At 40.7% G+C, this 24397-nt stretch overlaps 2 protein-coding genes across 5 annotated transcripts in view; one reads left to right on the top strand and one right to left on the bottom strand.

The window, feature by feature from the left end:
- BZW2 (basic leucine zipper and W2 domains 2) overlaps nt 1-5023 on the bottom strand; it is a 57191-nt gene extending 52168 nt beyond the window's left edge. Inside the window, exon 1 of one of the 3 annotated variants that reach the window (XM_065051217.1) lies at nt 4901-5023. The gene's annotated coding sequence lies outside the window, so the exon portion shown is untranslated. Of the gene's footprint in view, nt 1-4669 lie in introns of all 3 variants that reach the window. The other 2 variants (XM_065051216.1, XM_065051218.1) reach the window with 2 other exon arrangements.
- Nucleotides 5024-5074: 51 nt separating this feature from the next.
- ANKMY2 (ankyrin repeat and MYND domain containing 2) overlaps nt 5075-24397 on the top strand; it is a 24480-nt gene continuing 5157 nt past the window's right edge. The window contains exons 1-7 of one of the 2 annotated variants that reach the window (XM_065051219.1): nt 5075-5289; nt 8293-8357; nt 16853-16991; nt 18747-18845; nt 20520-20680; nt 21909-22123; nt 23246-23381. In XM_065051219.1, coding sequence (XP_064907291.1) covers nt 5223-5289; nt 8293-8357; nt 16853-16991; nt 18747-18845; nt 20520-20680; nt 21909-22123; nt 23246-23381 — 882 coding nt within the window. In that variant the 5' untranslated portion in view covers nt 5075-5222. The remainder of the gene's footprint in view (nt 5290-8292; nt 8358-16852; nt 16992-18746; nt 18846-20519; nt 20681-21908; nt 22124-23245; nt 23382-24397) is intronic. The other variant, XM_005510945.4, reaches the window with a different exon arrangement.

The raw sequence follows: 24397 nt of genomic DNA, 5'->3' as shown, positions 1-24397 counted from the left end.
ATTTTTCTTATCAAAAAGAAACAAAATGATTCAAAGTCTCATATGAAAAACCAAGTAGATGTATTGTCTGAGCAAGTGGTTCATATCAGGACCATCTAGAACAAACAACTAAGAGAATATGAAATCAAACTGGAAAAGAGCATTTTTTTTCCTAAATTACAGATCCAATGTTGAGTTTATAAATGGAGCAAGGCTTACACATTTCTGGTTTTGTTATGGAAGCAATGCTGATTTTTTTTTCTTTTTAGTTTTTAATCAGGTAGACCAAATGCACATTTATCTAAGGCACTCACATTGCTCTCATCATCACAATACCCGAGCACCTGAAAATTCCTTCTTTGCACTGTTAACCCTCATCATTTGTAGGATGATTATGTGGGTTGGCCTTGCATGATTAGCAGCTGAAGATATAGCGAAAAAAAAGCGCATATACTCAAAAATTTACTTTGCAGCCTATACAAATAAACTTGCAAGCAGTTTTCTCTACAGAAACATATATAGAGATGGTTGCTATGCTGGTGATATTCTGGGTGTAAAAACATGAAAGCTTGCTCAGCTCAGAAAGATCAGGTCTAGGAGCAAACTACGAACACTTGTGCTAAATCAGACTAATAAAGCCTGTGAGGAGGACTATACCATTACCCGAACCTTCAAGCCCCAAACTGGTACTTTCGTGCTGCTCTGTCCTGTAGTTCCTGCTGGAGAACACTGCTCACCTCTACTATGCTTACCCAACAGTCTGGACCCAACAATCTTTTGGGAGATGCTTTGGTGTCCTTCTGTCCCATAAGCTTGAGAATCCTTCAAGTCAGCGTTCAAGAGAAGATGGAGTGAGTACAGGTCTCACTTTGCCAGACTCTGGATATGGCTGGAGTCAAGTGTTGGGATTTGCTCCTGAATTTGAAAGTGTAGAGAAAGCCTAACTTGGTGCAAGGTCAACAGGGAAATGGTAGCAGATGTAGATCTATACCCACGTCTCATATGAGCACCCTGACTATAGGAACACACTGGCATTCAAAGAAAACACCTATTGTGTTCAAACATGTATCGTGCTCACCAGCCTCTGTCTGCCTTCAGTTATTCTTTTGCAGTCTTTTTATAATCTACCTTTGGGTATAAAATGAGACTTAGTGACACCGACAGATCATATCACAGATTCAGTGACTATCCTGAGATCCAAGATGAAATTTAAAAAAAAGCCCCAACACAGTAACATAAAAGTGCTTAAGGAAGTCAGTAATACGACGCAAATTAATAAGGTGGAGGGGAAAGTAATCTATCCACAGATCAGTATCTGTGAGATCTGAGAGGAAAAAACAGAGGATGTTTCTAGCAATAAAAGCCTTGAACTTGCATGAACTTGAACTGATCTAAATGAATAATCCTATTAAACACTCCTCACTTTGGCCAGGATATAACTATCAGGACTGGAGAGAGCAGGGTGAAAACCCAGTGAAGGTCTTTATTAAAGGCTCAGCTCCACGTGAAGGAGATTCTCATAGCCCAGGCCATGCAGATCACAGAACCATTTTACAAAAACGCACTCGAGAGCCACCTGAAATGGCTTTCATATAGAAACTATTAAACAGACTTCAGACTTCAGCTTGGCAAAAAGGCAGTGGTGGGGGATAATACAGGTCTGGCAAGCCATGACTGCATGTCAGGGGTGAACAAGGAACAATTCTTCATCACCTCCCAAAACAGGAACTGGGGGCTGAGGGTGACGAATCAAATGAAACTGTGAAGTAGCAGGTTCAAAAACAAAAAGAGGTCTTTTTCAAGCAGCTGTGGCAGTTATAACCACAGGATGCTGCAGACAGTTTACCTAAATTAAAAAAATCCACTGCAGGTAATCCAATACAAAGGGAAGTCCTCAGCTGTGGACCAGTGGGATGGGAGATAGGAGAATAAGTAATAGGAATATCAGTACTTGTTTGATCTGTTATTTTTCCCCAGCGAAAATGCAGTGGGTCAGACCAAGTATCTGATCATGCTAAGCCCTGGCATAGAAAGAGGCTACAGGATCTTTGACCCCCGCTACCATGAGCAGAGCAGCAGAGTACAGGGCTGTAATTCAAGCAGCCTCCAAGACACACATGAAGCTTAGTCATTTGACAGAAAACAGCCTGAAAGCAGTGAAACCAGCTTAGCATCTCCTTTGCGTCTCTTCCACATCCAAAGACTGAGAGTTTGACGGTACAGTTTCCAAGGAATAAGGCAGTCCCTTCTCCCCTAGCTAGACTCAAGGAAAGGCATTTATTGTATTGTATATTGTATTACTAATACTCAATGAAAGAAATCCTTGTTATTTTCTTGCATGGACCTTGCTCTCGACAGCTGCAGAAAACATCAGGTGTTTAGGATCACCTACACATGGATTACAACAGCCATCGTAAATTCCCAGGAAAAGAATTGCACACAATACAAACAGCAAACCGGAGAGGAAAAAATGTCACCCCAAAATTTGCTTCACAAATCAAAAGTATCAGAGATATAATCTGATGAGGAAATAAGGAATATTTTATATGTAATACTTATCATTTGAAACATAAACAATATTGAGTCGCGGTGAGGTTAACACATCTTTTTCCCTCTGCAATAACCACAACTTAAATTATTCATTACCACACAGTAATACCCATAACTAAAATAGGTATAACAACCAGATACAGTAGATAAAATATATTAAAGGGCAAGGCACAACAGTACAGAACCTACATTTTCAGGTTCCAGTTCCACACCCTGACACAGACTCCATACTTCACCTTGGAAAAACAATTTGCTGCCTCCATGCTTCAAATTCAACACATAAAATGGAGGCAACGCCACTTCATTACCTCATCACGATCTTGCAACAATAAACCGAAGATTGTGAAATGTCTGCAAACTACCAGACTGAAGGTCACACAGGAGCCTTCCATAGGTAAGAGCAAGAAACATTTTTAACTTGTGCTAAAGTCTTATCACTCCTACAGATAGAGCACTCCTGCAGCCTTAAGTCAGCAAGTGAGCTCTATTGAGGCTGCCAAGGAAAAACTGTGTGTGTTCCTTTACTCTATGAACTAGGGTGCAGTGAACGTATTGCCATTCTCACATTTAAAAAAGGAATATAATATGCTTACTTTTGTACACTGAATGCCTGACAGTTGTGTGGGTTTTTTTTTTTAATATCACAAAATTTGTTCACAGTGGGTAAAATTCACACCCTGTGATGAATCAACAAAAGCCCACTTAGCCCCTGATTTCAGCCTTCATGGTTGAGCCGGTGACAGACTCCCATTAGCACGACATGGAGATATCTTTCTGGACCAGAATATACAAAGCACTTTTGTCTTGAGGGAATTTCCTTCCAGGCATTTTTGTTTCCCACAAAAAAAGTCAAGGGAATCTCTTAGAATCTGAAGTCCAAAGCAATCTTTCTTATTTACACTTGTTGATTCAAATAAAACTAGATGGTGGTACATCCCTGTATTTCTGTGATTTCTAAAATCAGGAAAACATACAGAATTCGACTCTTTTGTTAAAATAAAATTGCATCACATTTTGGTTTTCTACCCAAAAAGTTATAAAGATATACTAGACTCAGAGAGCGTGCTTTTCTATGAATCAGAAAGCAAACAACAGGACTTCCACATTTCCGAAAGTCAGTTAAGCAGTTAACAAATGTAAAGATCGAAAATAAAATTCGAATTCAAAAGATAGATTCCAATAAATAAGCAGCCATGAGATGGCCTGCAAGTATTAATGAAAGAAAAAAAAATTCAGTTTGCTGATAAAGCTATGCCTTCAAAAACTAGCTACAAGATAAAAAGGGATTCCTTAAAATAAAGGATACAAAAATCACACACTGGAGAGTAAAACAAAGGAGGGTTCAAAGTGCCACCAAGTACCGAGGTTCTGCTATTCTTTCTCGTACAAACACATGCAAAAATCGAGGATGTTAAATCTCAGTCCCTGTGCCTTGCTGGGGATCTGCAGATAATCCCTGCGCCTCCCAAGCTGCAGCTGGAGGAGTGGAAAGTTGGATCCGTAACAAAGATCTTTTTTCCACCGACGGTTTAATTTTAGAAAGGCGCTAACAAAGGCACGGCTCTAAACAACCCCAAACGCGTTATTTCCCTTCCCAATTCATCAGTCCGCTTCCTTTAGCAGACACGATGTCGCGACACAACCAGGGCTTTATCCGGCCGCTTTAGCCGAACAAACAGCGTTTCCTGCCTAGAAAAAAAGAAACAAACAAGCAAGCAAACAAACAAAACATCGCACAAGCCACAAAAAGGCAGGAAAGCCACCTCTGCGGAACGGCTGCCGAGCACCGGGGCTGCCCAGCCGCAGGTGCCAGCCCGCACCGCCGCCAGCGGACCCAGCACCGCCCGATCCGGGCCCCCGGGGCTTCCAGCGGGTTCCTCTGCTCCGCAGCAGCGCCCGGGCCGCGCAAGAGCCGCGCACGGCGGCGCTTCCGTGCGCGCGTTTCCTCCGCGGGCCCCCGCTCGTCCCGCCGCGGTGCCCGCCCGGACCCGCGATGGCCGCCGCGCACAGGCCCCGCGACTCGCCCGCCCGCCCGGCGCTGCCCCGCCGCCGACCGCCCAGGCAGCACAGCCGCGGAGCTGCGCGCCCTGATCGCCGTGGGGAGGCCCACTCGTGGGGGGCGCCTTCCCGCCCGCCGCACCTGTCGGGTGGTTGCGCGGTCCGGGGAGGAGAGGGCAGGCGCGAAGGCGACAGCAGCGGCAGCAGACAATGGAGGAGCGAAGGACAGACACATTGATACACGGGCGCCTCTGCGCCCGCCCCCTCCGCCCGGCCGCACCACTCACTGCACCTCTCCGGGGGAGAACGGCGGAGGAGCCAGAACGCAGCCAGAAGGTGGGGAGCAAAAGAAAAGAAAAACTCGTTTCTTAACTTTAAAATGATGGACAAGTGAGGAACGGTCTCCTTTTCTCCGGTAGCGCCGGGCTGGGAAGGCGGTGGAAAGAGCAGCCGGCACCCAATCTCCCCCACGCCGTGGCGGGAATGGTTTACCCCGCGGCCGGCCCCTGGCGAGGCGGGGCTGTGGGAGGAAGTCGCCATGAGGAGCGGGGCGGGCGCTGCCGGGTTCGCCGCAGGGCGGGGGTGGTTGGGGGCGCTACCGGGCCCGGGCTGCTGGTGCGGCCGGGCTGAGTTCACCTCGCCGGGCGGCGCCGTCTCGGGTCCTCCTTACCGTTTGTGGGAGCCACGGAGGCGCGATGGCTCCCCCCAGGAAAGGTGACCTGAGCCCTGAGGAGAAGGACTTGCTGGGAGTGATTGCCACAGGTGAGCCCGGCCTGGCTCTGGCCCCTCTGCGGCGGCGGGCGCTCGGGCTGCTTCCGCCGGCCTGGCTCCGGCGCCTTCACCTCGGCGCGGGCTGGCAGGGCCGGCGCCCCTTTTCCGCCGCGTCGGTTGTGCCCGAGGAGGGCTTGGAGGGCCGGGCCGCGGCGGGGGTGCTGCAGCCGTTACTGGCCGCGCTGCCGCCTCCCGCGGGCTCCTCTCAGCCCCGGGCCGTCGGCACTGTGGGGCTCCCCAGGGGCCTGACACGGGCCTGCTGGCCTTCCAGACCCTCTGTGGGCCGCGTCCTCCTCCTAGTGGGAGAGCGCTCGCCGAGCGTGGGGCAGGCCTGTGCCGTGCAGGGCATGCCGGGGGGCGGCTTGCCAGGCGCGGAGGGGGCGTGTGTGGCTGTGCAGCACAGCCAGGGCAAGCCCCGCTGTGAAGGTCTGACTCTGCCAAGGAAAGTTTACATCTTTCTTATGCGTATTCATGCTTGTAAAGTACATTGGCGTTTATCTAACGACTTGTATTAATGTGCTCTGCAAAGTCATGTTTTCTTGGGGATAACCCAGTTCTTTAGCCTGTTACAGTTTTCCCTTTATGCTGTTGCCAGAGCAGGACGTCCTTGCAGACAGGATGTTCTTAAATTAACGTATTTTGAGCTTGTCCAAGGTATTGTGCACCTGTTATCCCTTGGACTGTTTTAGTTTGATTTTCATGTAACTGTCACAGTTTCACCATTTTATGTGACACATATGCTTATTGCTGGGGGGCTTTCTGTCCCTCTTGCTGTAACAGTTTGATTTCATGGTCTAGCAACGTGAATTTCACCGCCCTGTCTAAATAGTTATACTCCAAATGGTATCTTGAAAGTTATGGGTGATGTTTGTTAGCTGGAGGTAAATGAAAAACATGTATTGCACTACATACATTTCCACACGTAGCTTTGAGGCAATTTGAACCTATAAGAAATTATAGTTTTGGAACTTCACTCTCAATTATATTAAAATGTTGCTTTGTGTCAGAGACACAGGCCATTAATTTATTGTAGATGAGAGTCAGTTTGATTGACTCACTTTAATTGGAGTTTTAGGTCTTCAGTTTGTAGACACTTCTGTCTAACTTACCTGATTGGGGTCATAGGATAGCTCACTTTGTAAGGGACCTCAGGAGGTCTCTGGGCCAACCTCCTGCTCTAAACAGGTCAGCTGTGAGGTCAGATGAGATTGCTCAGGGCTTTAGCCTGTCTGGCCTTGAAAACCTCCAAGGATGGAGACTGCAGTGTCCCTGGGCAACCCGTTCTGCTGCCTTCCTGGGCTCATAGTGAAAATGTTTCTCCTTGTATCCACTCTGAAGCTTCTTTTCCTTTCAACTTCTGCCTGTTGTCTCTTGGTTTCCTACCATGCACCACTATGAACAGCCTTGCTCCAACTTTAAGTTCTAGCTAATTCTAGAAGTTTGACTTCTGTTAATTTAGTGTCTTTTTTGGAAATCCTTCAATGTTTTGTCATATGGAACCTGAACTTGTAAATGCAACTTCGCTTGCATTAAAATTTACTTGGAAGAGTTGAAGACTTGCTGTTTCTGATGTTCTTCTGTAAACTACTCCAGGTCCTAAGAAGCTTCACATGTTTTACATCTATATATATATGTGTGTGTGTGTGTATGTATGTATGTAGGTGTTTGGGGTGACATTTTGACATGTATTTTGTGACAGTGCTCTGTCAGTCAGTATATTTTACTGCATCTTTATCAAGTGTGTGAGATGATTCAGGTGACTGGCTTCTTTCCCTAAAATAATTATTTTTTAGAAAAAATGGGTAAAGAAACCAAAAGCTTTATGAAAATAAATTATTTCTAGTATTTGTCATTTATTTTTGAAAGAAAATGAGACAAAACTGAATTTGCAAGAGCCACTTTGCTGAAAATTTCCTGGGAAGAGCCCCCCCTTGTGATATAATGAAGATAAACATGAAGTCTGTCATTAAAATAAGGAATGTAATGCTTATTTTTATTAAGCACATAGCTGCTGGAAGAGCTTTGCTTGTCATTGAATCAATGATCAGAAATTGTTAATTTGCAATAAATTTAATTCCCCAAATTTAGACTCTTTGAATGTTCTTTTATTTCTATTTGTTTGAATGCCTGTTGAAGTTGCACTGACATTACTGAATAGGCCAAGGGCTTTAAATCACATTCTTAGATCTGTGGCTTAACTGAAAGGATTCTTTTAGCAAATATAAATACTGTGATAATAATATAAATAAATATAAAAATACAAAGTCATGACCTACTTTTCCTCATACTTCTTTTGTGTTTTTTTTTTTTTTTTCCCCAGAGTTCAGTCTACTTGTGCATTTGGCAATTTTTAGAAATGTCACTGATCAAGCTATCTCAGTCCTTGTCCTTTCCACCTCTATTGTCTATTACCAAAAGCAAATTCCTTCCACATTTGTGGACCTGGGAGGTGGAATGTTGCAAATTTCAAATTTAAACAGGAAATGGGATTTGAGTAAATTATAAAGCATGTTCCATTCTGAACAGAAAAGTCTTTGAGTAGGATAATTCCCTTTTTTGAGAATCTAGGTAGCTCTTTTAGACGTAAGGTGTTCCAAAGGAGTACAGAATGTGTTAAAATGCTCCGTATCATTTACTCATTCAGAATTGTTCTGATGCAGTTTATGAAGAGACATATGAGTGCCTTGTTCTTTTGTGTGTGTGTAGATCACAAAAAATGGATGTTTACTTCTAGTGCATGCTCGCAGACTGCTCTTTGATGTTATGACTTCTTTCTCAGCTTTTAGCTTCTAGAACAGAACACTGGTTATTCCTAAACCTTTTCACTAAGTGCCATTGCTTTATTGGTGGTGAATCTATATCTCAAGTGGTTAATCTACCAACAAAGATTTCTATTCTAATCAGGAAGGGAACTGATATTTTTCCTCTTGAATCACAGTTTATTCCTCTTCTCACCCCCATTTCTCTCTGTCTTTTTTTTTTGTCCCATTAAAGGAAACACCGAGGAGGCTGGAAGGCTACTGGGCAGCAAGAATGTCCGTGTCAATTGCTTGGATGAGGTACAGTGAAACTACAAGAATAATACTGGGTTTAGCAAGGAAAATACGAAGTCTGAAGACCTTTCTGTTGTCAAATAACATTGCTATACAGGCTCCTGGATATCAGTTATTCTGAAGCTATTTCTAACCTGTAGCTGAATAATGAAACTTTGAAGAGCTTTTTTTTTTTTTTTTTTAAGGGAATTTAAATATTAATGTTACTTGAAGTACTACACTGTTTGTATTTTCTCTCAAGTTCCAGCATGATCTTGGGTGTCTGTAAGGTAGAATCAACACTGCAGCAGGACACATGGGGGTGCTCCCTGGTTTCTTGTCACCTCCACCAAACTGTAGTCCCTCTGCTTAGATATCAGCAGACTGTGTGGGCAGGGAATACCTGTCCCCATCTCACACTTGCATCTCATCACCCAATGCCTTTTCTTTGCAGAACCATAAACATACGCAGTTAGTAACTAGGTCAGAAGTGGAAAACACTGTCTTTTGCAGAGGCAGATGTGATGGACATGTAGAAGGTAAAATCCTTAAGTGCTGTCTGAATCTGGGAGGAAGTTTGTGGAGAAAGGAACTTAATGTAATGTCTCTATCTATTTCCTCCTCTTTTTCTTCTTACAATGTGTTTTCTAAAGCAGATAACATTAATATGGAGTGGAAGAAAAACTGCAGTCAGCCAGCTTGCATGTTTGATCAGTGTGCAGTTTATCAATTTAAATGTCAGGTTGTGTTTTTCCTAACTTTAATGGGATCCCTGGGAAATTCAGGCTAGCAGGGACCTCAGAAGGTCAGAACCCTCAGGTCAGGATCTTCAGAAAGTTCAGCCTCCCACTCAAAGGAGCTTCAGCTCCAAGGTCAGATGAGATTGCTCTGAGCTTTATCCTGTCTGACCTTATAAACCTTCAGGGATGGGGACTGCACAATATTTCTGGGCAACTTGTTCCACTGCCTTACTGTGCTTATGATGAAAATGTTTTTCCCTTATGTCTGAACATCTATTTCCATTTAGGCTCATTGTCTCGCCCTCCTGCCACCTTAACTGAAGAGTTTGTCCCTGTCTTCTCGATGATCTTCCTGTAGGCACTGGCTGGCTGCTGTTGGGTTCACAGAATCACAGAATGTTAGGGACTGGAAGGGACCTCAAAAGATCTAGTCCAATCCCCCTGCTGGAGCAGGAATACCTACATGAGGTTACGCAGGAATGTGTCCAGGTGGGTTTTGGATGTCTCCAGAGTAGGAGACTCCACAACCCCCCTGGGCAGTGTTCTGTCACCCTCACTGTGAAGAAGCTTCTTCTCATATTTAAGTGGAACCTCTTGTGTTCCTGTTTGCACCCATTGCTCCATGTCTTATCATTGTTTGTCACTGAGAAGAGCCTGGCTCCATCCTCGTGACACTCACCCTTCACGTATTTATAAACATTAATGAGGTCACACCTCAATCTCCTCAAAGCTAGAGAGACCCAGCTCCCTCAGCCTTTCCTACTAAGGGAGAAGCTCCACTCCTATAGTCATCTTTGTTGCCCTGTGCTGGACTCTCTCCAGCAGTTCCCTGTCCTTCTTGAACTGAGGGGCCCAGAACTGGACACAATATTCCAGGTGTGGTCTCACCAGGGCAGAGTAGAGGGGAAGGAGAACCTCGATCAACCTACTAACCACCTGCCTTCTAATACACCCCAGGATGCCATTTGCCTTCTTGGCCACAAGGGCACAGTGCTGGCTCATGGTCATCCTGCTGTCTACCAGGAACCCCAGCTCTGTTTACCCTATGCTGCTCTCTAACAGGTCATTCCCCAATTTATACTGGAAACTGAGGTTGTCCCTGCCCATATGCAAGACTCTACACTTTCCCTTGTTATAGTTCATTAAATTTTTCCCCGCCCAATTCTCCAGCCTGTCCAGGTCTTGCTGGATGGCAGCTCAGCCTTCTGGCGTGTCAGCCACTCCTCCCGGTTTGGTGTCATCAGCAAACTTGCTGACAGTGCACTCTATTCCCTTATCCAAGTAACTGATGAATATATTGAATAGTACCAGTCCCAGTACTGAGCCTTGAGGGATTCCACTGGATACAGCCAAAGCCATCTCTTCTTCAGGCTGAACAAGCCCAGTTCCTGCAGCCTTTCTTCACTGCACAAGTGCTCAAGTTCCTACCATGTCTTGGTGGTACCCTGCTGAACTCACTGCAGTTTATCCATGTCTTTGTTGTTCTGAAAGGCCCAACATTGGACAGAGTGTTGTAGCTGTGGTCTCATGAATGCAGGAAAATTATCGCTTCATCTACTGGTTATCTTCCTGGAGCACTGTTAGCCTTTTTTTGGTGCTGCCAACAGATCAATTTTCTGATTGTTCTTAAATACAATTAATATTTAAACCTTAATTTCGAATGTATTAATTTAACAAGCTTCTGACAAACTACTCTAACCTTTACAGTAAACTCTAGGAACACAAAATACAGTATTATTATATTTGCAAATGTCCGTTATTGTTTGTACTTTAAAAGCTTTTCTTGAATGTAATTGCTGAGCTAGTGCTGAATGACTGCACTCTTGATGCAGTATTAGAGCAACATGCAGGATTACTGTAGAGAGGATATGGTTTATTAATGGAAACCGTAACAAGTTATGCCTCAAGCTATTGTTAAAGAATAGTATTAAGAATACTTGCCTAATGCTCACATCTGACTAAATACACCCAAGGCACATAAGGCTTAAAAAGTTCATGCAATGGACTTCTTGCAGTGTCCGTTTTATCCCCAAGAGTGGTGTGTGATGATGCATATTTGAATAGAAGGGGTTCAGATTTGTTTAGGATTCTCAATCCATCAGGCATCTCACATCAACTTTTAGAGTTTTTCTGTTATAAACTATTTTCCCTCTCTGTTATTCTAATATCTATACATAAATAGAGTGTGTGAAAGCCCAGTTAAACATTAGCTTCATCTGTTATTCAGCATTGCTATAACTGGAGTCTGCTTGAATGCATCAGGTCTTATTTTTTTATGCTGCTGACTTACCTGTTTATCCTGAAGTTCAAATTATTGTACTACTGTTACTTATTTTATTGATGTTAAGAAATTAGGAAACAGCCCTGAAAATGCTTAGGTATTGAAAAGGGAGCACAATTCAGTTGGGAACTAAGAACTCATTTCCTTCCTTAAAGTCATTTTTACATGAGAGAATCCACGAAATGAGCACAGGTTTAATATAATTCCTCTGTGCTACAGCACACATGCAGTCACAATTTAATAATTTTCACAGGCTAGAGAATCCAGAAGCAGACTGTTAAATATTGCACTTCCTGATTTTAAAAAAGAAGAAACACATAAGATGTCCCTTTAATTTTTGGTTTGACCCTCTATTCTAACTGCTTAGGTCTGCTTTTTTCTAGATTTAAAAACTACTGACAACACGCAGTCTATTCTCTATTTACTTTTAGACAAGGACCAAGTCACATCTCAGTTTCCAAATGCATTGACTTCTAAAGTTTCTTTACTAGAGTTTTGTTTCTTCAGTAACTGAGCTGTAATCACGGTTCTTTCCTGAATCCTTTCCAGTTATTTCAGCTTCTTCCTTCAATAATGGAGGCATGAGCTGGACAGTGTTTCAGCATTCCTGCTGCTGTTGTTACATGTATTTAAAAAAATTTTTTAAAAAATCTCTATTTGCCTTTCTTGCCCATGTGCCAAGACTCGCTCACCCTTCACCTCCTCTGATCTGCAGTGCTCCACTGGGAGCAGTAGGTCACTTGAAAGCAGAGTAAAACCCCTTTATTCAACTTAGTTTCACAGATGCCACCTTCCAGAAGGTTGTAATGTCCCGCACATACAGTCCTGTTTTTTCCCAGCATCTTTTCAGACCAAATAATTGTTGTTGTTGTTTGTCAAAGAAAGGAAAGGTATTTTGGCTGTTTATGAGAACAAAGAAATAGATAGCTTTTCCACAAAACTTGTCTTTAGAAGTTTGACTCTGGCACCTTTAAAACTTCAGAGGCATTTAAGTTCAGATGTCCCAAGATATTAGGACAAATAGATGAGCAATGGAAATGGATGCAAAATAAACACAAATATATTTCATTTAATGCACACTGCTTAGTCATTTTTTTTGTCCTATTTTATGTGGAGTGGTTGCTAATTTGGAAACATAGTGTGGAAGAAAGCGTTCAGGATTTTTCTTTCCCCTGGGAGTACGGAGGTTGTAAATAGAGTTGACGCTTCATGTTGGCAGTTTGCTGACTTTAACTCCATCCATTTGCAGGGTGCAGCTAAGATCTTTCAGATTATTATGGAAAGGCAGTCTAGAGGAAGCACGTGGCATTTCTAGCCGTGGTCACATTGGCAGTTCAGGCTGCAAAGGAGCACTGTAGTACCACAATCCCACAGCTTCTGCACATCAAGTGGAGAGGCTTGACCTGAAAAGGCTTCACAGTTTTGTGTATTTAAAATAATTTGTAGGTCATTCATAATCTTCTTGTATGTAGAACTATCATTTGGCATTAGCAGCATTACTTTTTTTCTCTAGTTTGGTAATTCAGCTGTTCTCTTCTGTAATAGAATACAGCTTTCTGGAAACAGTCCACTTCTAGATGCTAATTACAGAACTGAATACTTTCTGGGAATCACAGCAGCAGCCAGCTTACTAGTGTATGAGACGTGTAGCTTTGCTCATACTGATAATGTTCTGTGGAGAGCTCTTCAGTTAATCTATCTTGCTATTCCAGTATGAACTTCCTATGCTAGCAGAAAATACCCAGATCCTTGGCCTTTATTGAGGAGAAAGAGTTTTGTCTTTTGATGTTTTTTAAGTAGTATTTCAAAATACACAAATGGAAGAAAATTTGACTGCTACTAAGAACTGTCCGTTTTCAACTCAGGTCACTGACTGATATAGACTTTAACTTTTCATCACTGCAGATGAACAGAAAGATCATCAGAGAAACCTAATGTGTTATATATGTGAAACCAACAGCTCAGCAGGGTCGCTAAAAAGGAGAACTATAGCTGTGATCGACATATCTACACTCACTAACACTATTTCTTATTCTAATTAGTTCATACTTGGTTATAGCTAAAATTTTCATGCATGTGTCTATTGACTAGCCTCCAAAACCAGCTTGTAGTAAGTTTGAGATAGGTAAGGGCAATCAACGGCACGCAAAAGCTTTAAAGATGAAATTTCTAAAGGCTTTCATGTAATTAAAATGCAAGTAAAGTATTTTTAAGCTAGTACCGTTCAGAACCATTTCTGTTAAAAGCAGAGACATTTTTACAATCCAGTTCCAAATACCTATTTGAATTAGTCTTAATTACTTGGTTTGATTTCAGTAGTGTTCTTTGTTTTTATTTAGGAAAGTTGATTTTTAAGACATTACTCAACTAGTATTTCTGTGTTCTTTTTGACACCAGCTCTTTTGGAATAATTCTTTTCCTTTTTAGTAACTTTCCAAATACTGTCTCAAATAAAAGTCAAATCTCCAGTCTGTGTCTAGTTTGTAATTTTCTGAATGAATAGGACTGTTATAGTTGCCTGAATCAAAAGAATAAAATAAGGCACTTTTTCCATGTTAAAGTGGGGCTGGGCTCCTCATTGCAAAATGAGCTGGGAAAGGAGGAGGTGGATGCTGTAACATACACATCAGCATAAAAGTGTCTACAACAGTTTCTCAGCTGGAGTTTTTACTGTCTCTTTTTAAAATTTTATTTTCTAGTTCCACTTACCCAAATCCCCTCTGACTTAAACTGCAGTTAAGTAGCTGGTATTCACACATTCAGTGCCACGGTGCAGGCCAATACCTGCCGAGGGAGCTGCTCCAGTGTGATCCAGCCCACATGTGCCACATCTTGGTCACGTTTCCACAATTGAGAAGAAGGATCAAGTGAGGATGAGAAGTGTGAAACACTGGGAATCTGGGGACTGCCAGGATTCCTCTTTTCTCTTGAATGACACAGGTCTATGTGTCTACTTCAGTAGTGCATCATCAACAGGTTCTCCACAAAACAATGGCTTTTAAAAATATACATGTCTCATGTCTGTGTTCTTATGTGGTCAGTATGAGTGTTTAAATGCTGACAACATGGTCAGTTTTTCTGCCAAATAAGCCCAGGTGACAGGGATGAGATAAGGTCTTGTTCCCTGGTCACCCCTCACTCACCCCCAAGATGGGAGATGTTAATTTTGCTCCCTGTAAACCGTGTAACGTCCCTGCAAAGTAAACAAGAAACTGGGAGAGATTAATTTTTGTCCTAGGCAATGAGGGTAAAAGACTGGATTTTTGGTCAGAAGAACATCACATAGTAGCTGCTGGAAAATGGATTCTTCATCCTTTGTTCCGTCCTGGAACAATAAAGTCATCTCTGTGCTTAATAAACTGTCTGTTAGTTTAGTCTTTTAAGTATGTCGTATTGACAATCCAACTGTCATCTGTCAGAAAACACGCTGTTGCTGGACCTGTCTTTGAGATTCAGCCTGACAAGAATATTTGCAGTCATCTCATTTTCTGCATAGGGGCATAACACAGGATACCGAGCTTGTGTCTGGCCTGTAACTTTTTTGTTTGCTGTGAATGTGAAAGGCTGATACTCGTGTGACTTTAAATCCAGTTTTCTAACAACTGTACCTGTTTTCTCCTTGGTATGTTTTTCTGATCCACACCACAGCCTGACACTTTAAAAAGGTAATCAAAGGCTTTTCAAAAAGGTTCCCAGGAAGAGGGAGGGACCAAAAAAAGCGCCACCACCAAAAACCAAAACAACCACAAAGAACAAATAAACAAACCAAACCACACCCAAAACAGCCCTTTCTTTTCTCCTAGAATCAGACTTTTTTTTTTTTTGTAATTGAAGCAATGGACATTCAAGATATAGTCAAACTTAAATTGTTTTCTTAAGTTCCTTCTCCAGTCAAAAACCTTATTGTATTCATACCATTACAGCAGTACTTTTCTGTGCTGCTAAAGGAGGTGAATCCATACTATGACTCCAGACTGGGATTAGCCCATAAAAATTGCTGTCAACATAGCATAACACATAACATACTTATATATTAGGATAGAAAGCTTTTGTAAGTCCACAACTGAAACCTGACAGAAACAATCACAAATTTGTTTCATGCTTGTGAAGTGATGTCTTCACATCTTTTGTTTTTTTAACAACAGTGTTTATTGCAGTTTACCAAAATATTTTGGGTTACTAAAATATAATGCCTCAAGTAATCATTTGTTATTGCTTTCAGTTAGAATGGAGAATAAAGAAAATATAATGCTTTAAAATTGTTATTATAATTTTAACTTTCCCAATTTCCCTCACCTTTAGGAGTTTTTTGAAAATTATACTGACAAATTTAACTCAATTGGGTTTTATTCTATCATAAGTTGAACCAAGATATATATTAAGGCTCAAACTGACAGTTTATTTCAGAGTAATGGTGTATGTGAGTGTATTCACACATACAGCCTTAACCTGAAAAAAAAGGAAGAAAATCCCATTTTGATTTCCTTCAGGGACAGACTAAAGCACACTCCCTTTTATTCAGCGTTGGAGAATGTTCTCGGGCAATTACTATGTCTTGGCTGATAACATGAATCCTGACTTGCTGTTAAGGGAAAATAAACAGCATATTGGAAAAAAAGCGCATTGAATTCTAAAAATGGAATGTCACGCAATTTTCTCAAGCAGAAATGTGCTTCTCCCTGCCCTTTGAGAGGGAGAGTGCCTGCACTGTCAATTCACCCTAATTCTGTAAACTACCCCTAGGGCTTGCCCAGATCTGTGTTTATAACTACACCAGTGCAACTCCAATAAAAACTCAGCACCTCCCTTGCCAAAGCTGATCCTTTTCCTGCGAGCGCAGTCTATCAAAAGGCAAGGTGTGAGACGGTGCGGTTGTTAAAGTCTAGTTAGGGCTGTGTGTCTGAGCAAGGGCTTTCAGAGCACTGGCCGATGGAAGAGCACAGACACAATACCAAAAAGGTGGAAAAATGGGGGAGAGGAGGGTAGCGCAATTACCAGTAATCACGACTGAAAATGAGCAAGATGGGTTTCAGGAACTGCAAGTCTCTGTAGTGGCAAAAGCAACAAGAGCCTATTCCTAATTTTCTTGTTGCTCATCATATCATGTGGGGGAGGAAAGAAATAACTTAGGAACCTAACAAATTTTCTAAAACAAGCTTTTGCCGCTGACAGAAACATTGTCTTCAGCACTAATGTCTTATACAAAATGCCAATGACAAATCGGTGGTACAGGGTTTTCTTTTATCAATTCTGGTCTGTTTTCAAATATATAGCAAAGCATAATCAGAAAAGTGACGTGGAAATGGCAAACCTACTGTATGTTAGTAAACACAATTTTTCATCAAGGTTTTGTGAGCTTTTTTGTTGTTGCTAACTTAAATATTGTGAGGCCTAGGCAGATACACTCAATATGTATATACAAGAAAAAATTATCTATGTTATGGAGATGAAGAGATAAAACTCTTTGTTTTTTGTACGCTACTTCTTTTTTGTGTTGTTAGCACGGCATGACCCCTCTAATGCATGCAGCATACAAAGGGAAAATAGACATGTGCAGGTTGCTGCTGCGACACGGGGCTGACGTTAACTGCAACGAACACGAGCATGGATACACTGCCTTGATGTTTGCTGGACTTTCAGGTAACTTCCTACTGAACTTAGCTCACTAATTTTTATGACATTGATGGGTACAATTTGCCATAAATTAATTATTTAAAGGAAAATGGCATCTTTTGGTGATTCAGGTTTACTGTTACTTATATGAACCAGGCATATATGTCAAGACCAGTAGAATCATCAGGACAGTGGAATAAGATAGCTACTGTTCAGGCTTGGTTCATATAAAAATTGACTTTGTTCAGAATTTTGAGACATATACTCCATTTTGTCTTGTTTGTCAGATCTCAAAATTCAGTCTCCTGTGACTATTTTCACCTGAAGTAGGATACATTCTATATAATTATACTGTGTTACACTGGAAAAGATGCTGCGCCAAACTGCTTTTTTTTAGGATTACGAATCAGTAGCCTTTACTAACATTTGCGGCTTGTCAGAACAATCTAGTATTTTTCAAATTTTGCCTTTTTCCTATGTTGTTTTTGCAATTATCTTGTGGGCTTTTAAACATGTATTTAGTAAGTTTTTAAAAAAAATGTTTTCTCACATTAATACTCACTCTTTTACATTTTTGACTTGCGGGTGCTTATAGCTGTATGTATCTGCTCCTGTCTCAAGTGCTGGCTTGCAGGTTTCCACTTGCTATTCTTTTTCCCTGATGAAAGGAACAATTATTTCCTCGAGTAAGAAAAATACATTACATAAAAAACCATACTTCCTTCTGGAGAAAATATTAGATTTGGGAATATTAGGTTATCTTAAATATCTTCTTTACTAGGCCACTTACGTATTCCCAAAAAGGAGATTCTAGAGAAGTAAGATTTCTTAGCAGGCAGAGTTTAAACTCTGCTTTCTTTCATCTTAAGTATAAAAAAAGAAGGGCATATGTGTGTATATGAACTTGAACGGGATCATCAGATTGCTTTTCTGCTAAAACTTTGGTAAAAAGATTTGGGAAATTTCAGTGTTCTGTGGCATTGAGCAACATCAGAGCTGCAGTAGATAGATGGGAACAAACTCTCAGAGGTTGTTAAATGGCTGCAGCTTTATGGAAAATGGTGGATTTTTACCATTTTCTCAAGCTGAGCATTTAACCTGTCGTCCTGGGTTTGAATGCTTCTGAATGTTGACTTCAAGGTCTGTTATCTGTGAGTGCAAAAGGTACATAAGCACTACTGACGCATTGCCTTTGTTTTAAGATCAGAAATACTCTTTTCCATCCACAACCCCCTTCTTTGTTTAAGTTCACTTTTCTGTACTTAGCATGTGCACAAAACCTGATACTGTAAGAACACCTTTGAAAGCAGAACCAGCACGAGTGGTGACAAGTGTCCTTATTAGTCTCCGAAGGGCACCAATTAAGTCATCTAATCTTCCCATCAAATTTTAGCTTCATTTTACTTGGTATTTAGCCCAGTCTGAACACCCAGTTCCTGCTGCGGAGAAAGGAACAATCTGTTCTCTTCTCTATGCTCCTGCTACATAATAGTACTGGATTTGTTTTTCTTCTTAGAATAGCAAATGTTGTAGTTGAACTGTCAAACTAGATTACTAGAATTTGCTTCTATACTGCTATCCAGAGGGACCACGCTCTAGTGTATGCATAAGACTCCTATAAGCTTCAAATAATGACATTAAGAACACTTATTTCCCTCAGTGTTACTCCTGCTCTTCAAGACATTCAGCCCATGTTTTTCTACAACATAAAGAATTACAGGTTCTTTTATTTTATTTTGTTTTTTTTCTCTCTCATTCCCTGTATCTTCCTTCTGAATTCAGGAAACAAAGAAATCACCTGGATGATGTTAGAGGCTGGCGCAGAAACTGATGTTGTCAACTCTGTGGGAAGGACAGCAGCTCAGATGGCTGCTTTTGTGGGTAAGGTGAAAGTCTGCTGTGATCTCCTAAATTCCTAAAGAAGTAAAATGATAGAAGTCTCAGACCCTGTTCTAACGTAGTCAGTATTTATGGACCTGAACTTGACAAGAACAAGAGAAAAGATTTGTGATTCCAGTATGATGTGTGATCCTGGGCAAAACATGGAACCAGGCTTTTTTCCATTGTTATGTTTCTTGTCCTTTTTTTTTTCGAAAGCCTTTTTACTTTTTTACCCATCTTGACAATGCTGGGAGTTTCTTGGATGAACGTTCCCAAATACACAACTTTTTCTCTATTTCTAGCAAGGGTGTGTGATAAAACATTACCAGAAAAAGTGGCATCATTTTAATAATTCAGCTATTGCTGTCCAAATGACCTTCCCAACAACCAAAAGTGAGACCTGTATTTTTACTTCAACACAACCTTCTTGTTTAAGTGCCTGAAAACTCTGGTGCAAGTCTGTTAGGTGTTCTGGATTCAAGAACCTGCCTTGCCTTTTAGAGCTACTTCCTGAATAGTGAGATAGTGCAGTTTCAGTTTCAATGATATCTCATTCTTGTCTTTTAAAGAGGAAAAGATTGACATTACTCACTTGAAGTTCAAGCAGCAAAGCCTTAACTATTCACTTAATCTGTCAGAGAAGTTCACTCCTATTAATTATGCTTTGGATTTGGAGAGTCTTTTCCAATGTGGTGCTGAATTATTAGCTAATGGGGAATATTGTCTCCAACATAGTTTTGGAGAATTCTTGTTTAAAATCTCATAATGTCACCAAGATAAAATATTTTGAGGCATACTGAGATATGCTGCTCTGCAGAAGTCTGAGCGTTGGAATCCATTCCGGTTCTTTTTTATTCTCTGTCCAATCAACATTAATTCATCTGTCTGTGTGTGGGAAGTGAGGGTACTTCTTACCCTGTCATTTGTCTTACACTGTGCTCTATTAGCTTAGAACAGTCCCTTCTGAAACAGTGGAGGGTTTTAAATGCTGGAATTTGCTTGGCTATGTCATCTTCTAGTGATTAATAGGATTAGTGCCAAGATAAATCAATTTAAAGAATGTGATCCTGAACTGGAGAAGCGAAGTTTTACTTTCCATTTAGCCAAGTAATCCATCATGTTGTCAGATGTAGAAAACAAGAAGGGGGTGTTACTTCCATCACAGTCCCTTTTTTTTGTTAAATTTTAAGCATGTTCTGTTCTTATAATTTCTCCCACTTTAGGTGCTTTCGCACCTAAGTCTTTAGCACTATCTGTTTCAGGTCTGAAAACTTACAAGTCTCGATGCAAATGTCATTAATTCTTGAACATGCAAAGTGGAGAGAACCTCTCTTGGCAAATTTTAACACCAGCATTTCACTATTAGTATGGTATAACTTTGGGGAGGAATACCTGTTCTCTTGGTTTTGGCTTACCAGGGAGGGAGGGTGCAGGAACAGGACAGCGTTCTCAAAATGAATTTTCGTGAAGTCCTTCCCTGCTGGGAGTCAATGGGTTACACTTACTGAGCAGAAAAGTTGCGCTTATCAAATGCCTGTTACCACTGCAAAGCGTATCCCGCCGAGCTCCTTTGTGGGTAGTTCTCACCTACATCGCTTGTATTAGATACAGATTTAGGTCTTTTTTTTCAGTTATGTCATTTCATTGGTGATTTTTTTTCTTGTGTGCCTTTAGGTCAACATGACTGTGTGACTGTCATCAACAACTTCTTCCCACGTGAAAGGCTGGACTACTATACTAAACCACAAGGCCTAGATAAAGAACCGAAACTGCCAGTAAAATTAGCTGGGCCTCTACATAAAATTATTACGACTACTAATATGCATCCTGTTAAGGTGGAGTAATACGCAAATTCTATGTGTTTGTTGGCATGGGAACTGTTTCTTTACATCAGAAAGCATTCAGCTCTTCAGAGACCAGTTGAGATCAAAAGTATTATCCACTAATTCAGATGCTTCTGAAAATGAGAAAGAATTGGGCTCAACATTTAGACATGATTAAAAAGTGAAGCTATTTCAGCATCTGTATACACCATAATCTCAAACTAAGATATTCATGTTTGTTACATCAATAGCCATAAATAGCTTTCTTTTTGGCTTGCTTTTTTTATTAGACCCACTCGAAGTGGAAACATAAAACAATTTCCTGTCTTAACAAAATCTCAATGCTTGTCTCAGCATGTATCTTTCTACCTTCATCACTGGTTCACCATAGTAACATCTGCTGCTGTTGTTTCTGAAAGTATGGGCAAGTGATATTTATTTTTACTTCCCAGTGTATTTGCTGAAAATAATGTTTACTCCTCCAGTGGAGTTCAGAGAAATTAATACACCTAAATTCAAAGACAAGGTCCTTGGGTTTGCCATTCAAAGTCAGGAATTTGTCAACAGTTGCCAAGCAGGTATCTGCAACACATGCAAACATTAATGCATCCGTGGCAACTACTTCAGCGAGTAAAGAGTTTCCTCTTAAAATGGTGAGTTCAGTGCTTTCCTAGTCCACCTGAAGTACTCCAAGATTATGTGAGGTTCATGTCTTCTGTGAAACTGCTTAAATCATGCAAGTCCAGTTTACTTTAGGTCAGGGGTGTCAAACTCATTTGTAGAAGTAGTTACATTTACACAGTCCTAAAATCACATTCAGCCCTTTTAAGGTGACCACAAGGCTGATGTGGCCCCGGGTGAAAATGAGTTTGACACCCCTGCCTTAGGTGTTTAAAAGGAAAGAGATTTTGCAACAGTGTCCAGTAGTTTCTGTAACTCTTTCTTTTTAAATAGTTTTTACTCTTCAGGTTCTTCTTCTGGGAAAATCCTTATTATTTTTAATACCAGACTTAATTTTGAATACTACTTTTATGGGAACTGTGAATTACCATACACTAAACAGTAGTGTATGATAATGACTGAAAAAAGAAGAGGAAGACTGCATAAGATGGAATTAGAGGAATATTAGAAACTCCACTGAAGTTTAGCTACGATGAGCTGTATAACCTTTAATGCTGATGCACAAGTTCAAAAACGTTAGTTCCTAATTGGATTTCATTTTCCTCAATCTTTCTCATAGATCGTGTTGCTGGTAAAAGAGAACCCTCTATTGGCCGAAGCAGAAGCACTGCAGAAATGTTACAGGGTTCTGGACCTAATTTGTGAGAAATGTATGAAGCAGAAAGATATGAATGAGGTACTTGCTATGAAAATGCACTACATCAGTTGCATCTTCCAGAAATGTCTTACGTTCTTAAAAGAGCGAGAGGATAAACTAGATGGACTTATCAAAAGGTACGTATTTCTACGTAGAGGTCTGAAGGCTTGTGCATGAACCAGCTTTACAGATACGCAACAAAGACAACTGTAATAATTGATGGGATTGTTTTGGATAAAGGCTATGCCAAGTACATTTTTAAATAATCCCGGTTACAGTCACGTCAGGGTGGCATTGACTCCCTTTTTTCTGTCTGAAGTGACATTGTCTTTTCTGGGGTACAAAGGAAACATTCCTAGTGCTTCAGTTCCTTGCTGGAACCGGTCAGAGCTTGGCAGTCACACACCAGGAAACAGCAGAGAGCGACGTGGGGTGGGGACAAAGGGGAGTGACAGGCTTGAAAACAGAATTTCTCAGTGTCTGATATGGATCATCTGGGAGCATTTCTCTTGCTCTCCAAGAGTCATACAGGATGAGAGTATTTTCAGAAACACTTAAGCAGCCGAGAAGTGCAAATCCCACTGGCTCGGGATGAGACTTACACGGATCTTCAGAACATACTCAGAGTTACAAAACCAGCTGCTTGTTCTTAAGTATCAAAGTAAATGTCCTGGCTTTTGGAAGGATCACATTCCCCATAGACCTCCATGGATTTCTGCGTGATGCTGAAAATAAACTATGAAGTCAGCTTTCACATACTGAAATCAAATAGTTCGTTGGTGGTCCATATAAAAAAGCAGAAGCCAACCAGATAAATATAGAAACACCAGGACTGTAACACACTATTAAACATTAAGTAAAGCAGAATTTGCATCTTAAAGTATTATGTATTCTTCTGTGTTTATTTTTACAATGCTCATTTTTAAACACAACAAAGCATTTTGCTGCTTCAGTCTGATGCAGATACTAGTCTACCAGTAGATTATTATGTTTCTCTGTGTGGCTCAGTTAGTAAGTAGTGGTTACAGAGCATACATTTAGTTATTTTATATTTCATAATGATTATCTATTAGAATAAAAATAATTTCATTTGCGTTTTAAACACTGTTACGTTTGAAGTTGTCAAATTATTTCTAATTATAATTCTTCTCTGAAAGAGGACAGAGTCAGGAGGACAGAGCACACACAGCATGCTGGATATTTGTTCTTGAACATTCACTATGTGATTTCTTATTTGACTTTGCTTTTTAAAAATTTAGTCTCTTGAAAGGGAGAGATAAAGATGGTTTTCCTGTATATCAAGAGAAGCTAATTCGAGAAAGTATCCGAAAGTTTCCTTACTGTGAAGCTACATTGCTCCAGCAGCTTGTGAGAAGTATTGCTCCTGTTGAAATAGTAAGTTTTGCCTATCAAGAAAATACTTTCCAAGCCACTTGCATAGTAAATTCAGTTTAAACCAAGCCATCTTTCTGTTTTTCAGCTTCTGCAATGTATTGTATTAAGCAAAGGTTTTTGATGTCCCTGAACTCTCTGGCAAACTGGCATTTTATTTTACATATTGCAGGAAAATGCTCTAAAATACTTCAACTAGTAGTTTGTTTTCCCGTGTCTATAATGAATGCTTAAAAACTTCAGCTTTTAAAGAAAATTATAACTATGTCTATGTCGGAGCTTTCTTTTCCTACTGTGAGATGTCTATTCAATTTTTCTTTGCCAATTTGCTTTTATAAATTGTAGGGTTTGCAATCATTTTTTCACAATGTCTGTATTCAATTTTAAGATCAAATCATTTCCTAGATTTAATGCATTTCTAGTGTACACATAAAGTGCGTAATACATGATGGTAGAAACAGAGAAAATGTTCTGTGAAGCTCCTTTTATAACAGGGAGAGTAAAATGTGTAGCTAAATTAGGAAATCAAAATTACAAATTAAAAAATCTAACTTCAGTTTTCCTCATGCACCTTGGCTGACACACTTATCACAGTACTGTTAATTAGTTCATAATAAATCTTACACAAGAGTTGTTATTCTTTTTAAAAATGCTCTCTCTGGCCTCCGACAGCTCCATGTTATATGCACCAACACTGGGGAAGTGGAACAATTTTGTGATGTGTTTGGATTATGCTGAGTGAATTAAAAATAGCCTCCCTCTTAAGTGGCTCCAGTCTACTGAAATGTCCTGAGGCTTAATGCAATCCCTACTGTTTGTCTAGGCCAGAAAAATAAACGCCATGTGGAAACATAAGCCATCATGGTGCATTAAGACTTGCTTTAGAGTAAACATTTTCCTTCCTGTCCCTTTTTTCTTACAAGAGCTTGTAGCCTTTTGTGCCTTCTCCCTTTAAAGAAATACGGTTTATTGCATTGGATTTCTGTCCATTTGCAACACTGGGAAGGAGGAGATGCTAT

Source organism: Columba livia, chromosome 2 (assembly GCF_036013475.1).
Source record: "Columba livia isolate bColLiv1 breed racing homer chromosome 2, bColLiv1.pat.W.v2, whole genome shotgun sequence".
In the NCBI taxonomy this organism is placed as follows: Eukaryota; Metazoa; Chordata; class Aves; order Columbiformes; family Columbidae; genus Columba; species Columba livia.
The sequence above is the reverse complement of the archived record's forward strand: the minus strand, read 5'-3'. Positions and strand labels throughout refer to the sequence as shown.